This window comes from Podarcis liolepis (genome assembly GCF_965112155.1).
Source record: "Podarcis liolepis genome assembly, chromosome: 4".
In the NCBI taxonomy this organism is placed as follows: domain Eukaryota; kingdom Metazoa; phylum Chordata; class Lepidosauria; order Squamata; family Lacertidae; genus Podarcis; species Podarcis liolepis.
Window position 1 is genome coordinate 80,021,037 of NC_139558.1, and position 17,851 is coordinate 80,038,887.

General features: G+C 43.1%; 1 protein-coding gene across 1 annotated transcript; it reads right to left on the reverse strand.

The window, feature by feature from the left end:
* Positions 1–343: 343 nt before the first annotated feature.
* On the reverse strand, positions 344–16,345 carry MEDAG (mesenteric estrogen dependent adipogenesis). The gene is made up of 5 exons (XM_083499003.1): positions 15,202–16,345; positions 6,597–6,706; positions 4,903–5,015; positions 4,009–4,294; positions 344–2,735 (listed from the first exon to the last, which is right to left on the reverse strand). Exons 1-5 carry the CDS (start codon positions 15,486–15,488, stop codon positions 2,602–2,604), a joined length of 930 nt encoding a protein of 309 aa, XP_083355129.1. The 5' UTR covers positions 15,489–16,345; the 3' UTR covers positions 344–2,601.
* Between the last annotated feature and the right edge of the window lie 1,506 nt (positions 16,346–17,851).

Below are 17,851 nucleotides of genomic sequence, written 5' to 3' on the forward strand. Positions count from 1 at the left end.
ACAAATAGTGACACAGGAGTTGGAGCAGAGTGTCTACAGCACACAATCAGCCATACACCACTTCACCTGCATATACACATACAATTCTACAGTGGAGTTCCTAAATATCATAGTTACCACAGGAGTTTATCAGAATCCAATTCAGAACAGGCTGCTTTTTGTTGTTGTTGCTACTGCTGAACAGCTGGGAGCAAGAATCCCTTGCTGATCTACTGCAAGTCATCCAGGGAGCCGCCACCAGTAGATTCCTTCTACCTACTCCTGTCATTTCGATGAATTCTGCTTCTTATGACTTGGTATGTGGCATGTACAGATACATGGGAACAAAAACTGAAGACACCCATTTAAAAAACTCCCTTTATTGTAAATGGAAGAAATACAAAGGCACTGAATAGGCAATAATTGAAAACACACTTTTTGGTGTGCAGATTCAACATGATAACAACAAAAGCCTGCTTTTTTGGGGGTAGAACTCATTCCACTTTCCAAGCAAACAAGGCAAAAACGATAGTTATTGAAGTCCCATACAGTACCAGTTTAAATCAGTCAGTATACACAGACAGCATTTCCACTGTTGGAAGACATTATACATTAGCAATATAAAACTGGTTTTCAAATATCATGCTATGGAGTGGGGGAGGAGGTAAAATATTCACCAGAGAAAGACCTAACACTGTCATGTTGTCCACTGCTGATTGAAAGATGAAAAGTACACCGTTCTTAAAAAGTAGCCTCACGATAAACAGTCCTCAGTCTAAGGTCATTAACCTCCAAGGGAGAGTCTACATGTCCTATATTATATTCATTAGTTCCTAGTTCCATTAGTGTCTGAAGGGAACAGACATTTCCCCTAATCTATATCCCAGTGCAGGTCACCCATATTACTATGAAGCCACTGCTCTGGGTGTTGTGTGATGCCCCATCTACAGAAGGGAAATAAGAGAGTCTTCCTCAGAAGGAAAGGGACAGTTAAGCTCTTGGGTAAGTTATCAGAGTCCTTGAAACTCTAGCCAAGTGCTATTTGGACCAATTTTCAGTTTGTTTGTGTTTGTGGTTTTTTTTTAAATCTTCAGGAACAATATGCGTTCCCACATCAGTAAAATCTTCAAATACAAGTGAAGAGCAAATCTGGAGATTCTCTGTCAGGCAATCGTATGCCACCTTGAAAGTAAACGTGTCCACATGGTATTGAATATATAGAACCAAAGGAGAAATTGAGGATGTGGTTGATATGGTCTTTGCATGATACGGAATTATGTGGACATGCTGGTCCAATGTTTGCTTGCTATGGCTGAAAACCTACATGTTTCTTTGACGTACAGTGATTTGCTGTTTGTGTAAAATGGCTTTTGCCATCAACAGTGGGGTTGGAGAAAAGTTAAGAACAGTTGTGCTCCATTTACAGCAACTGGCGAAGCTCCCAAGAAGAAAACCCTGCTGCTATGTCATCTGTTTAAGGTATGTTATAAAGGCAAGTTAAAGATTGAGTAGAAGATATATTATCCTGCAGGTTAAATGACTGAATTAGGCTTTAATGTAGAAAGCAATGCACATTCCATCTGCCTCCACGTGTGACGATTGCCTTACAAGTTACTTAAAAAAACCGGTAATGCATTTATCTTCAGAACTGATGCAGCGTTTTTAAAAAGCACAACCTTTAAAATCTACCATGATTGGAATGCTAGTGATAAAATGCAGCATTTAATACAAAATAGCAGTATCAAATGAATATGGCATTTTTACAGAGGCTGCATCAGAACTTCAGAGACTTCCGTGATCATTACTTGAGGGAATGTAAGGGGGAAAAAAGTAATTTAAAAAACATAGTGCCAGATTTTCCCAGTGGATTCCTTTAAGTGCTTTAGAAGAAAAGAAATGAACAGTTTATGGTGTAGATTAGCTCTCCTTTTGGCCTACGGGAAGATGAAGGACAAAATAAGCTATTTTGACTTGGGGAGATACAGGAAGCGTGTAATGGAGCTGAGAATAGTCTCTCAAGCATTCCGAATTGCAGTCACATTTATCTAGGGTGTTTCATCTTTCCAAGCCAGAACAGAACTACAAATCTGGGCACCCATTGACTTTTGATCATCATCTAAATGCTTTTGGGTTCAAGTATTCCCTCTGCTAGTTCTTTAAGGTCACCATTAGCCATTTTTTTTAAACTGCAGGAAGTGTGTATTTTATGAGCCTCAAAAGCCGTTCTGTATCCCATTAACTTTTTCCACTGGAAACAGTGCTAAGCTGGAGCAATAATGAAGCTAGCAACATACTACACATGATTTTAGTGGCGTTTAAAAAACTTGTAATTTAAAGCCACTTGAATAATCTAGATTTAAAATCACTGAAATGACTCTAACTATATGCATTCTGACTGCAATAAGAAAACCCTATCCTCCAGAAAGCTCATAATGTTGAAAGATGAACTCGGCAAGTACTATTTTAAGAACCAGAAGTGGCTTTTCCTGAACCAACAAACTCAGCAGGAATGAAAGAGTTCCCTATTCTTCTGGGCAAAATGCAAATGAAAACAGAAGTCTTCTTTCAACAACTTCTTTCATTCTGTAATTAAGACAATTCCACTTGGGTGGATTTCTTCTTTCATGAAAACCTGATTAATGTATTTGATCCTTCTTCCGATTCCTGAGCCCCTGGAAGTGTCCAAACTACAAAAGGTGACTCCATCCAAGGTGACTGTGGGGTGAAGTTGCCATTAAACACATCATCTACTGAAGCTGCAAGAAAGCACAAGAAGGAGAATTACAACACATCTAAGGACATAGGCCACTGTAATCCTTTTGCCTACAAAGCTGAGAAACTTTCTAATGCACATAACCTAGTAGGCAAAAAAATACCTTAGTCTGGTAATTCTGGAAGAGTCAAAACTTATTTTTACGCCTCATCTGCACTCTGCCTAAAAAGCAGTATCACACCACTTTAAACAGTCAGGACTTCTCCCAAAGGCTCCAAAATCATAGCTCTGTAGACCTGGAAGGGACCCCAAGGGTTGCCTGGACCAACCTCCTGAAATGCGGGAATCACAACTAAAGAATCCCTGACAGGTGGCCACCCAACCTCTCTTTAAAAGCCTCCACTGAAGGGGAGTCCACCAGCTTCTGAAGGAGTCTGTTCCACTGTTGGGCAGCTCTTACTGTCAGAAAGTTCTTCCTAATTTTTGGTTGGAATCTCCTTTATTGTAATTTGAATCAACTGGTTTGGGTCCTACCCTCTGGAGCAGCAGAAAACAAGCTTGCTCTATTTTCCATGTGACAGCCCTTTAGATATTTAAAGATGACTATCTTTTCACCTCTCAGTCTTCTCTTCTCCAGACTAAGCATACCCAATACCCGCAATCGTTCCTCATAAGGCTTGGTTTCCAGACCCTTTGTACTCTTGGTCGCCCTCCTCTGCACACACATTCCAGGTGTCAATATCCTTCCTAAACTGTAGTGCCTAGAACTGGACACAGTACTCCAGGTGGGGTCTGACCAAGGCAGAATACAGCAGTATTATTACTTCCCTTGATGTGGACACTATTATCATGGAATCAGTTGTTTGTTAAGGGTGCTGAGAGTTGTGAGGTGATCTCTACTTCCCTCACACTTCCCAGAGTACCCCAGATTAGTATTTGGGACTCAAACCAAACCTCCATTTTAGTACTCAAGGTTTGGGTTTCTTCAAATCAAAGGATCCAGGAGCAGTTCAATCATTGTGACCTGTGAACAGTGCAGTGGTACCTCAGGTTACATACACTTCAGGTTACAGACGCCACTAACCCAGAAATAGTGCTTCAGGTTAAGAACTTTGCTTCAGGATGAGAACAGAAATCATGCTCCGGTGGCGCAGCAGCAGCAGGCGGCCCCATTAGCTAAAGTGGTGCTTCAGGTTAAGTACAGTTTCAGGTTAAGAACGGATCTCCAGAACGAATTAAGTACTTAACCTGAGGTACCACTGTATGTGGAGATATAGATTTTAAAAATCTCACTTAAAAACACGACACCAACTTACCCCTGGATGTAACACTAAACTTTCTGTCTGAAAAGCTGTTTGACCGCATGCTTGGTTCACTCATTTTATCCAGAAACTTTGTTATCATCTCTTTCTTCTGTGGATTGGTACTGGACAAATTCAGAACTTTCCCATTCACCGTAACTGTCCGTTTACTGATCCCAAACCAATAAAAGAAGTCAAATAAGGCGTCGCATTTGAACTCGTAGGAAAAACTCAGGCTCTCTTTATTGACCAAATGGGCTCCAGGAGGAAAAAAATTCTTTACAACATCTTGGAAATCAAACTGTACAAAGAAAAAGTAGGTATATTACCAAATTTTGTACCTCTTATACCTCTAGTTATGAAAGCCGCTTATATAAAAGTTTTGGAATCAGGTTAAGATTAATCTTACCCCAAAAGCAAACAGTGGTGCAGCTAGGTCATTTTAGACCCTGGACTTAGTAGTCTAACTGGGAGAGCCCTTTAAACAACCATGTTTTATACTTTATAATTGCTTCCACATTCCTGAAATGTTAGAGCAAAAACAAAGGAAGAGCCCTGGAGGGGGAAAACCTCTAAGAACGTGCAGCTTTGCATTTTAAACTTCCTTAAAAGCACAGCACCAGCCAAGAGGGACAAATGTGATATATAATATTCAGCGTCAATGTCCTTTGGAATTTTTTGTGTCAGAGAAGATTGCAAGATGGTTCAGTGAACATTGCCCTTTACCCATCATAAAAAGCTACATTTGTACCAGTCACAGAGCAATCACACAGGTACAGACAGAAAGATAACAGCCATTGTTGTTTAGTCGTTTAGTCGTGTCCGACTCTTCGTGACCCCATGGACCAGAGCACGCCAGGCACTTCTGTCCTCCACTGCCTCCCGCAGCCATATGTAGGGCTAACTCACCTGAAGTTTGTAACTTTCTCCAATCACTGAAGATATTATATTGTTCATTCCATTCTCAATCTGTCTTCTCATCTTCGGGTGGCGGGTGTTCACAAGCAAAGCATATGTTTTTTCTAAGGATGGATTAGAAATTATTGTTATTTATTAAAGCCAGGCCTTACTATTGTATTTCAGATGTTGCTCTGAAACCTATACACAAAGTTTTGCTAGAGTTCTCTTCTCTTCTGTAGACTGCTGCTGCGCGCCCACACACTGCTAAGTTAGCAAACGTGTGAGCATGGCACACATCTTAATATGTAAAGGGAGTATTTTCTGAATCTGTGAATTTGCTTTAGGGAGGCACTGTTATGGATCACACAGTATGCATTATACACCATCTAACATGTGTGTCATTTTCTCACGTTACTAAGTGCATCAAACATACATCTTGTTTGCCTGCTAATCTTGTAAGATGCAAAGCAATCCTTTGATAGTTACATTTGAGTGGATGTATAACCGCTGCTGCTGTTATAGATCCCATAGTCTCTTATCGTTAATTAAAAGAGTACTGCACATGGACCTCCAGTGGCTGTATACAGGAATTAAGCCACTTGAAATTACACCTTCCAGAAGGTCTCTGCTCACAGGAGAGCCTAGTTCAACACCATTTTGAGCTGTTCCCCATAGTCTCTAAATTTATTTTGGTTCGCTGCAAAAATCTGAGTTCCTGTTCCTCTTTTAAAACGTTTTATTGCCATTTGAGGTTAAACTGCCTTATGTTTTAGGGAGGAGATATATAAGTATTAAATTCAGATTCCATAGATCTGAAGAGAACACTGCTAAACTTGCCATGATTAAATACTAGACTGGAAGCAAAACCAGTGGGCTGCTTGTGTCCTCTAAAGCACATTTATGCATTTGACAGGCTTTGTGAACCTCAACTTTCTCTTTAAAGTAAAGCCGTCTGGTCCAGCCTATTTAAGTGAAAGTTGAGATTCTCAAAACCCATGAAATGTACAAGAGTAGTCCTCTGATTATGCTTTGTTCCAATCTGATTTATTAATCATGACTTATTTAGCAGTATCTTCTTGGAATCTATGTCGCTGGTTTTCAGAGATTAAAGGCCAGCCCCAACCACCTTCCTTATCCTAAGGTAGCCACTCTAAAACCACATCCTTGCTGGCAACAACAAGCTCAGCCCATGATCTATTTAATTTTGGTACTCTTTAAACATTTTAACAGGCAAAAAGCCACAGATCCAGCTTTATGTGCTTTTAAGGTATTTCAGTAAGTTTTGCAGCTCTTGTAGTCCACAGAGAGGTGGACCCAATTGTGATCAAGTTTTCAAATTAATCAGAGTACTCATCCATGGAAGGTCCAGCAGAAACATCCTTATCCAACCAAATAGCAATTTGGGAAACCACCAGCGACCAAAACCGGTTCTGCCACTGTGCAAGCATAACTGTGCCACAGCAGGAGGCATGTTTCACTGATATAAAACCAAACAATATTTTTACATGCTTAAGACTACGTTATAAATCAAAGTTGCCAATCTTACAGGGATGTCCTAGCGCAGTGACAGCTTCATTTTTAAAAAGGCGTCGCTGAACTGAATTTAACCATACCAGATTCAAATTCAACCATGGCTCTTTACACAGAGTTTTTTTAGATCCAAAATATGCCCTTTTAAAAAAAAGGTTCACTCATAGGTTTACCTTTCGAAGAATTATATTTTGTTCTGACGTTGAAGAAGAATACCAATGGGCGACCCAGTATAGTTTCTCTGTAGTTTTTATAGTCATAGTGGGTGTTGAGTTCTACGTATCTGTTGGGAGAAGAAAGCTGCATTAACACAACTTAATTGAAAAGCAGGATACAGAAAGTTCCAGTTAAGGTAAAGGATTAAAGCAAACTTTGCAGGAAGCATAGAAATAAAATGAAACAAGTCACGATAAAATGTTTCTGTTATTCAGCCACCAAACATAGCTGCCAACTTTTCCCTTTTCTTGCGAGGGATCCTATTCAGAATAAGGGAATTTCCCTTTAAAAAAGGGAAACGGTGACAGCTATGCCACCAAAGACCATTTACGTAGACAGAGAGGTGAAAACGGAGCTGTACAGAAGGACCCCACCCCACAAACAAATTTAAAGTGACTCTGAAGTAGAACCACTCTTGGTTAGGAAACTATTATTTTTGAAGCGCCCAGTATACTTAATTAGGCAGGAATTACCACATCTCCTGTTTTGAAGGCTATCCTTTTCAATGCGACTGTTTGTTAAAGCAAAAACAGCATCATAAAAAGGAGAGAGTAGGACATGTGGTTAAGGATGTGTCACCTTTTCCTTTTATGAAGCCAAGCTTCTGGCATTTTTAACCTTCCTCTTCAACCATGAGAGAGTTGAATTGGGACTTTACTTAGACTGCAGTTTTCAAACCACGTACTCTGGCATAGGTCCAGTGAAGTAAAAAGAAGGATAAGTTAAAAAAAAACCCTTTAAAAAGCACAGGTTTAAACATCTCTGGAAATTGGATCTAGTGCCTACATGCCAGGACTAAGATGCTGGTTTCTGAAGCTATGAGAGTTGGCATCCATTAAGCACACATCAGGGATTACCAACCCAGAACTTGAGGGCACCACAGCCACCCTCTGGGGCCTTGTGCGTTACCCCTGGGCACCAGGGGCCCTGGATGCTGGTTTGCTGACACTTGTGTTTTTTCTGAAACTGTATTATTGTTCTTAATAGGGTTGGGGGTGGCAGACGCTTCGGTTGCCCATGAGGGGTTTTTCTGAAGGAGGTTGTGGTTCAAACTTGTTCTGCATGTGTGATTGAGATGCATGCACTTGGGGAGAGGGAGAGAGAGATGTATCTGGTGTGTGTGCAAGTTTCAGAGAAAGAGGTATGTGTGGTTGCGTCTATGTGAAGTATGTGTGTCTGAGGGTGTGTGACTGTGAACAAATTATATATATTTTTTCTGGTACTGGGGAATTGCCCCTGTTGTTAGAAAGTATTGGGGAGCAGGAGAAAACCAATATTGTGTGATTTCCACAGTCAGGACCAGAACATAACTGACTTCCTACAGCAAGCGTGAGGTTGTCCAGGATGCAGGGAGCTGCAATGACTGTCCTCTCTCTAATGTAGTGCTATGCCACAGCCCCATGGCAGCCATGTTACGTTCTACCATGCTTCCCACTGCAGCCATTTTGTGTTATATACCACAAGCTCCACGACAGCCATTTTGTGACAGGTACCCAAAGCACTTCCTCAGAATTTGAAACTGATGCAAAAAGGTTTGCAATTCGTGCATGAAGCAGATACTAAGTCTCTTTCATGGTTTTAAACTTTAAAAACAAACAAATTCTTTTAGGTTACAGACATCAAAAGAGGTTTGATTGATCGATTGCTCTGTTTGTGCACCAAGTTGAAGTTTGATGAGCCTGACCAAACTAGTTTAACCAGGGTTATTTGGTTAGAAGGAATCATTTTCTTTCTTTCTTTCTTTCTTTCTTTCTTTCTCTTTCTTTCTTTCTTTCTTTCTTTCTTTCTTTCTTTCTTTCTTTCTTTCTTTCTCTCTCTCTCTCTCTCTCTCTCTCTTTCTTTCTTTCTTTCTTTCTTTCTTTCTCTTTCTTTCTTTCTTTCTTTCTTTCTTTCGAGATAAACACATTTAAGCCTCTTTTATTCCACTGTGCTCACAGGGCAGGGAGCAGCTGAATGCAAGGACATGTTAGCCTTAGCTAGAATCCTTAGTGATCAGTCTGCACATTATTAAGCACAAACCATGGAAGCCCCATATGGGAAAATGCATTAGCCCCACAGAAGTAAAGCAGATCTATTTAAAATTCCAATACCCTGGGGCTCAGCTTTATTTCAGTCAAATGCTTAAGCCTGCTTGGATAGATCCATGTGGGCGCCTTCTATGGAAACTGTGGTTTAGAGTCATTTTAAGTCCCCAAACAGGAATAAAGATAGTGTAGACTTTTTTTGGGGGGGGGAGTGAGAGAGAGAGAGAGGTGGGAGGCAGAGGGAAAGATGGTAACAAAAACAAAAAGCAACCTTTTTCTGCTTTGTATTACTAGATCAGTTAAATACGGAATACAGTACACCATTACTGCTGCTTCTGTAAACACATCATCACATTTGTTAAGGCAAAGTGGTTTGTTTTTTTCCCAGGCAGGCCAATTTTACTCAATTTCACACCATATAAACCGCTAATCCTGCATGGGTTCAGCTATTTGGAGGAATATATTCCTCTTAATGGCTCGCCATACAATATAGACACATCTCCCTAGCTACAGTTTAAAACTAAAATTGTTAATGCACTGGAAGTACAGAGACGGTACAACAGAACAAGCCAGATTCATTTCCCCACTTCAGCTTATAATGTGGTTGTTGGACTGTGTAAGGTGGTAATGCAGGATACCAGTCAGACACAGGAAAAGTTGGATGGGTGGTACAGTAAGGAAATACACATGCTCCCATGAGTCAGTGTTCTGGCTGAACCACAGTCATGCTGTTTATCCCCCTGAATGTGATTAATTTGAAATGTGCTGGATACAAGTTAGTCTGTGCAAAAATTGTACTCCATTTCTTAAATGCCAATTGCAAGGCACTGGAAAAGACGCAAGTCATTACGTTCTTTTGAAAACATCATCTACCAAGACAAATGGGCCTAATTTTCCACCGCTGAAAATCAGCGTAGCTGGTAACCAAGCAGATGTTTCTAACCACCATTTCATTTCAATTTATGCTCGCCTTCGAAAATATTTGCCCATATAATATACATATACCAGAATATTAAATCTTTCAGAGTTGGTAAAAAGGTAAAGGTAAAGAACCCCTGACAGTTAAGTCCAGTCGCAAACGACTCTGGGGTTGCGGCGCTCATCTCGCTTTACTTGCCGAGGGAGCAGACATTTGTCTGCAGTTTTCCGGGTCATGTGGCCAGCATGACTAAGCCGCTTCTGGCGAACCCAGAGCAGCGCACGGAAACACCGTTTACCTTTCCACCACAGTGGTACCTATTTAGCTACTTGCACTTACTGATGTGCTTTCGAACTGCTAGGTTGGCAGGAGCTGGGACTGAGCAACGGGAGCTCACCCTGTCACAGGGATTCGAACCGCCGACCTTCTGATCGGCAAGCCCTAGGCTCAGTGGCTTAGACCACAGCACCACTCGTGTCCCTTTCAGAGTTGGTAGCTCATGTCTAGTTGGATTTTGTAAAGAAGAACTTATAGCAAATTCTGTCATAAAATGCATATTTATAAAGTGTCGCTTTTCATACCCACACCATCCCTTGAACTTTGAATTTATTGTTATTCACGCTTTTATTTTATGCTGTTTTTTGTTGTATCACAATTAAATGTTTTAAATTTGTTGTTAGCTGCCTTGAGCCCGGTTTTCTGAATCGGGAAGGGCGGGGTATAAATAAAAAAATATTATTATTACTCTGATTGTTTTATATATATATTTAAAGGATTTTGACAGATTGGCCCTCCTCCACACCTAATTATTCTCCCCCTCTTCCCAGTGCACCAATGCAAGTATTTAAATTGGTGAAAAGGCAGGAGGGGCATTACTGTATATCACCCATGTAGACCAGTGGAAAATACTGGAGGTACAAATATCAATGAGCTGTGGGACACACAGCAGTTATAGCCACTCAGAAAAAGGATAAATGGCTGCTTTTAGGTGTCAATATACACATTCCTGACATCGTCCAGAAATGGCTAGAAAGATTAAATTTGGGGCACCTCTGGACAGGGGACTCAAGAGCATATTGCAGCTTTAAGCTTGGCACGATTAAAGTGCTTTGTTGTCCTAGTGGAACAAAACCACTTAATTTTTAAAAATGGAACTTTGATTTGGAAAGTTGAAATCCACTGAGAATTGTGGGATGAACAAATTGTCAATGGAAAGACCTGCAAACACTCCACAAGCAAGTTGGAATGAATGCTCAATGAAGTCTGGACGATAAAGACTAAAAGCTTTGAGTATGAATGCCAACAAAACATGTCATCTGGAAATGCCCTTGGGGGTTTTTTAGTACTGAGCTGGGGGCAGGGGGGGGGGAGAAGGAATTGTCCCATACTGGTACTTGCCTCCTCCCCTGTAAAAGGGATTTAGGGCATTCAAACTGGATAGCAATCCCTACAGAAAGCTTTGGGATTCCTAAACATGGAATGACTAACCAAATTTGGGGTAGTAAAGAAATGCATAACTATTTCACCTTTCGATTCTAAACACTGGAAAACTGTCATTTAAACTCACTGCCACAAATTCAGAGAGTGTTAGCCAGGCCTAGCAACCATCAGTTTTAAATAACCGCTCAGATTCGTTTTCTCAATAATGTAATGTTAACTGAGCCAGACCCTCTAGAGACATTCCAAATAGTGTCTCACACCCAGCCAGTCTTTTTCTGTTCTTGTATACAGTAACACTGCAGAGTGCCCAAGTGCTCAGATCACAAGGCAAAAGTTGCATCTGCAGCTGAAGATTCCCAAAGGCTATGACGCATTCTTTTCTCTGCCGTCCGGATTTTCAGCAAGAACGGCTTCACAGAGCCAGGTTTTAGCAAAGGAAGAGTTTCATCCCCACAACACTGGTTTTAGAGAGGCCAAATCTTTGCATTGTAGGCCTGACAAAACAAAAGAACCAAACAGGATTTCAACTTGTTCTTTTAAACAAACAACCAGAGTAAATAAGAATAAAAGGATAAGCTGCCACACCCTGTAGTTTTCATTGAACGAGAACAAGTCTAAATAACAAAGAGGTTACACATAAGAGAAGGTAGTTGCCCCACAATAAGGAAATAATTTTATTTTTTTTAAGCCTCTAATTGAGGAAAGCAACAATATGAAAAAAATTAAGAACTTAGCCTATGTGGCAGCATGCCCACCACTGCAAGCCCTTGAGGAAGGGGCTGTAGTTATTTGGTAGAACAGGTGCTTCATAAGCAGAAAGGCCACAGGGCTTAATCCCTTTCAGACATCAATCTGAAACACTGGGAACTACTGCCAGTCAGTGTATGCAATACTGAGCAAGATGGTCTGACTCTGTATAGGGCAGCTTCTGCTGTTCATGTGCCTATTTCTCCAGGCTGCAAGGCCCTCTCCATCTGCTTGGATGGGCTCATAGAATTGTAGAGTTGGAAGGAAGTCTGATATGGAGTCTCCCATTTCAGAGTTGCTTCCCTGAAATGATCATAGAATTGTACAGCAGAGTTGGAAGGGAACCCGACAATCACTCACTGCAATGCAGGAATATGCAGCGGTCCCAAACGGGGATCGAACCTGCAACCTTGGCATTATCAGCACCACACTCTAACCAACTGAGCTACCGTCACAGAAGGAAAAAGCTGGTGCCTGAAATGTCCCATGTTTTTCCTCTTGCCTCCTCATTCCCTTTCTCCTCATGTGTCATGTCTCTTAGACATGAGGCTTCCTTTGATGACAGCTTGGAAACTATAACTAGGGCAGAATTCAGCAGCCAGATTATGAACTGGGACTAGAAAGTCTGAGCACATGACATCATTCCTGGCCCAACAACACTGGCTACTGACTAGTTTCCAGACGCAGTTCAAAGCGCTGGTTTCGACCTATAAAGTCTTATGTGGCTCACGATACCTCAAGGACCATCTCTCCCCATATGAACCAACCCAGACCTCGTGGTCTTCATCAGAGGCCTTCCCCATGTACCTCACCTGAGGGTGACCAAACAAGAAAGGGCCTTTTCTGTAGGGTGCATTCCCTGCCCCCCCATATGCAAATGGCTCTTCCCAGGGAAATCTGCCTGGTGGCATCATTATATCTTTTTTTTAGGTGCCAGGCTACAACTTTTCCGCCCACTCAGGCCTTGGTAACTAGGCTTCCATGGTGATGACCAGCTAGATGCTGCCAATAAGTTCAGAAACAAGGCATGAAATATATTACTATTACTGTAGAGTTGGCCTTCTGAACCCTGTTGTCAAGTTAGCACTGGAAAATCCCGAAGCAGTAGGGGGCAGAGAAGCATGCAGACTGAGATCTGCAAGACCTCTGGTGGTCTGTAGTGGCTCAGCAAGTGTTTTTGACTCAGCAGCTTAACAGAAACAGCTGAAACAACAAAGGGGGGGGGGGAAGGATCCTCTACAATAACTGGCCTTGTGCTAATCCCTTCTCTGTCTGCTTTGGCGTTTTCAGATCAAGGGAAGAAATCCCTGGGCTCAACATGTGCTCAGAGGCATCCTGTTCCTTAGATTTTCTTTTTAATGTTCAGCAGAAACCAAGTTAAAAAGGGAAAACTTAAAGGGAGTGAAGCACTGTAGCCTTGGAGGGGTTGTGGGTGGCTGAAGGGATCTCTAGGTCCTGGGAGACAGCCGATGATAGTATCAGACCTTGGTCTCTCCCGAAAACTCAGGAGAAATGCCCCTTTCCCTCAGTTCTAAGGCCACATTCGCACCCACCTACATTTAAACCACTATGATACCACTTTAAATGGTCATGGCTCCCCATAAATAATTATGGCCCCTGTTGCTAAGAGTTGTTAGAAGACCCCTACTAAAGTCCCCTCCCTGAGTTCCCTGCAAAGAGGAACTGATTGATAAATTACTCTGAGAATCCTGGCTGTGCAAGAGGAAGATGGGTCTCCTAACAGCTCTCAGCACCTTTAACAAACTACAGCTCCCAGGATTCTTTGTGGAAAAGCCATAACTGCTTAAAGTGGTAGCAAAATGCACATATGTATGGGGTGAATGGGGCCTAAGTTTATGTCTTCCTGAAATTTCCCATTTGGTTCCGGTTGGTGAACCTTGAGAGTTCTAGTATGAAAAACCAAGCCTGATGTCTTTTCTAATGCACCCCACAGTGGAAAAGTGGTGGTGCCCAGTTAACCACTAATGGACCCTTCAGATCCCCAAAGCCTGAAGTCCCTTGGATACTCTTTTCCAAGACACTGCCTGGCATTCACGCTTATCCAATACCTTCTCAATACTTCCTTTTTTACGAATTGACCTGCCGATCTTTGTATGATGACACACCTTTGGTAATTACCATTATCAGTCTTCATCTGCTCATGCTGGGAGCAGGAAAAGGAAAGGCATATTCCTCATGCTCAGATGCACTCACTTATTAACATTTCACATGTTCCAGAGCTAAGCCATAGATCTGAAAAATTTCCATCCGGAGAAGAGAGCAAAGGAGCTTCAAATACCCAGTTAGGTGACAATAAGAACAAGATGGAAAATGAAGTTGGTACAGGAGTAAGCTACTACTGTTGTTTGAAAGAGCAGGTAGTAAATAATAATAATAATAATAATAATAATAATAATAATAATAATAATAATAATTTATTATACCCCGCCCATCTGGCTGAGTTTCCCCAGCCACTCTGGGCGGCTCCCAATCAGTGTTAAAAACAGTACAGTGTTACATATTAAAAACTTCCCTGAACAGGGCTGCCTTAAGATGTCTTCTGAATGTCAGGTAGTTATTTATCTCTTTGACATCTGATGGGAGGGCGTTCCACAGGGCGGGCGCCACTACCGAGAAGGCCCTCTGTCTGGTTCCCTGTAGCCTCACTTCTCGCAATGAGGGAACCGCCAGAAGGCCCTCGGCGCTGGATCTCAGTGTCCGGGCTGAACGATGGGGGTGGAGACGCTCCTTCAGGTATACAGGACAGAGGCCGTAAAAGATGGCTATCTATATAAAACCCTCTAAGCAGTTTCCATAACCCCTGGGCTATGGCTTAATGGGGAATGGCCCTCCCAGCTAAGTGATAAGAGTATCTGCTTTGCATGCAGAAGACCCCTGCCTGAAACCCTGGGGAGCAGCTGCCAGTCAGTGTCAACAACATGGAGCTAGATGGACAAATGCTCTTGACTTGGTATAAGGCAGCTTCCTAGGAACCCACACCTATTTCATCTCCTTCCAGCCCATTTTCACAACAAATCAACCAGGTCCGCACAAACACCCCCAAAGACTACATACTGTACTGCTATAGTTTCATACCACCCGCTATAAATCCAGAGCTTTTATACTTTTCATCTAGGTTCCGGCAACCTTACAAAGTACCAATCCTGCTTCTGGTCTAAGATGAGCTATAGGGGTTTGGACCTGCAAATAAGTCTCTCTTTATTCTCGCTCCCTCCCCGCAAGGGCTCCAGTGCCTTTGCTAGCCCGCATGGCATGTAACAATTCAACAGGTGTAGTTTCCCAGCTAGCAGGGCGGAGGATCTGCTAGACTCGCTGGAGGCATCACACCCACTGCCCCAAAATGATGCTAGGAGAAGAAACTGGGTGCCTTCCCCCCCCCAATCAGGGAATGAGAAGGAGGTGAAGTTGTACCTCTTGAAGTAGTCGGTGAGCTTGCAATGGTACTGCCCGTCCACGTGGACGGAGCCGTCGCTGATCACCGTGAAGCCGCCTCCCAGCCGCCGGCTCGGCGGGCTCCGCACGGTCAAGGCGCCCCCCGACAGCTGGAAGGACTCCGGCTGCAGCAGCGCCAGCTGTTGCAGAGGCAGCACAGCCATCTCGCAGTTGCACGTCCGCAGGCTCTGCAGCTCCCCCGACGAGACCGAGGTCAAGCTGGGCCGGACCGAGCTGCACGAGTCGGACCCGCTCCAGACGGCCATGGCGGCTGAGGGGCAGCAAACGGAGGGGCGAGAGCAGCAGCAGCAGCGACGGGCTGTGCAATGCACTGCTAGCAAGCGGCGTCCGCGCGGGCGAGAAAAGCGCTTCGGCGCAGCTCCGCCTCCGAGCCGCCGGGGAGCGAAAGGGAGGCGGAGCAAAGGGCCGACGGCAGCGGTTGACGCCTCCTTGCTTCAGGAGGAGGCAAAATCTGCAGAGTTTAGGCGGCCTTGGCCTGCAAACTTGGCCTACCAAAGCAGCGGTGAGCAATCGGCTGTCCGCTTTCTCCGCCCTCTCCGTCTCTTTCCCCATCGGGGAATCACGGACTCCAATGTGGCCTTTGGAAGCCGGCAGCTTCTTATGGGGGTGTTATTATTGCCTGCAGCAGCACAACTGGACGCCTTCCTCTGCCCCACTCCCCAGCTGCAATAAAACGTGTCTCTTCTTTGTGGGTCTCTGCAGCCACAGGCGTTGTTGGCGCACTCCTCCATTGCCTCTTAAACAAGCTGTAGCTTGGGGGCCCCCAAAAAATTTAAAGGAAAAAAACCGGGATGTACATTTCCAAAATATAAGATAAAAAACAAATAAAATAAAACCAACATAAAGCAACAGTGGCAAATGGCTTTAGATACCTGTTAGGTCCATAAATTACCATATAGCATAAATTCAACAAAAAACAGCAACAATTTGTTGTTGACAAAGGACAGCTGGACATATAAAGGGCCACATTACCTTCAGTAGCTTAGGGCCTCATCAAACCTAAATCCAGCCCTGCTCCTGAGACAGACGGGTGCCAAATATATTTATTTATACCCCGCCTCTTTTCCCCTAACAGGACTCAAGGCAGCTTGTGGATAAAAAGAACTGCTAGAAACATAGAAAAAACAATTAAACAGTGGTAGAACTAAAACCATACGCATGCACAACATCTGTTAAAACCACACAAGAATTACAGTAAAAACAGCACAGCGCCTTTCATTAAAAGCAGTTGGTTCCCTAAAGCCTGTTAGAGCAGGAAAGTTGTTACCTGCTGGTTCCTTCTGGGTTAAAGTAGGTTGCATGACTGCACCATGTGCTGCGTGCAGTCTTGTGCTGCACGTGAGTTTACTCACGCATGCATGTGTGCCAGATCACATTGACATGTGCATTATAGTATAGCCCATACATGCCTACTCAGAATGGAGGCATATTGCATTCCTGGGTGAGTGAAGAGGACCTCAGCCTTCAAGAGTGCAACACCAAGGGTTCACATGTGTGAACCAGGTCACCACCATTAATGGGAAGGGCCATAGCTAAGTGGTATAGATTTTGCACACAGAAGGTCCCTAGTTCATTCTCCGGCATCTCTAGGTAGGGCTGGGAAAGGACCGTAAACAGCACTGTACTGAGCTAGATGGACCAAAGGTCTGACTCTGTAAGGCAGATGCCTATGTTCCTGTGTGATCATCTCAAATTCTTTCCCATCTGCCTTTGCTCATCTCTCAGCAAGCTTGGTGGAATCTTTTGCAAACTGGCAACTGAGATCCACAGACTGTATTAATTATCCGGGAGTGACAATACTTTGGAGCTACAACTCAATCCCTGGATTCGATGGAGATGCATTGGCGTAATTGGCCCAAGGTTTTAATAATATACAGTGTGCTTTTTCCTGGGAGAAAGCCCCATTTAATTCAGTGGGGCTTGCTTCTAAATAAATGGGCCTAGAAAGCAGTAATCCTGTGCAATACAGTGGTGCCCCGCAAGACGAATGCCTCGCAAGACGAAAAACTCGCTAGACGAAAGGGTTTTGCGGTTTTTGAGCTGCTTCACAAGACGAATTTCCCTATGGGCTTGCTTCGCAAGACGAAAACGTCTTGCGTTTTTTGCAAGTTTGTTTCCTTTTTCTTAACACTGTTAATACAGTTGCGACTTGACTTCGAGGAGCAACTCATAGAACGCGGTGTGGTAGCCTTTTTTGAGGTTTTTGGCGATTTTTGAAGCTTTTCCAAAACTTTTCCGACACCGTGCTTCGCAAGACGAAAAATTCGCTAGACGAAAAAACTCGGGGAACGAATTAATTTTGTCTTGCGAGGCACCACTGTACTTAACTTGCAAGTTGGTAGTGAGTCAACGGGACTTAATGTCTAAATCACCATGCATTGAATGAGGCTGGAAGACAAGTGGTTTAGAGAGATTTGGCTGACATAGCTTGTCCTGCAAAGGTGAAATAAGTTACACCCTGCTGCAGTTTCTTCTAGGTGCAGGCACGACACAAATCTGCACAAACTTTGATTATGCTGATCTACAAGTCCCTTTTCACCAGTCAATACTATCCACCCATGATATCCAGCAACCAGAGATCAATACAACCAAAGCCACAACTGGAAGG

Coding starts and splice junctions, on each gene's coding strand:
- MEDAG (XM_083499003.1), bottom strand. CDS start 15,488: ATGGCCGTCTGGAGCGGGTCCGACTCGTGCAGCTCGGTCCGGCCCAGC. Junction 6,707..15,201: donor CTCACCGACTACTTCAAGAG/GTACAACTTCAC, acceptor TTCTCCCAACAG/ATACGTAGAACTCAACACCC. Junction 5,016..6,596: donor AAAATATAATTCTTCGAAAG/GTAAACCTATGA, acceptor ATCCATCCTTAG/AAAAAACATATGCTTTGCTT.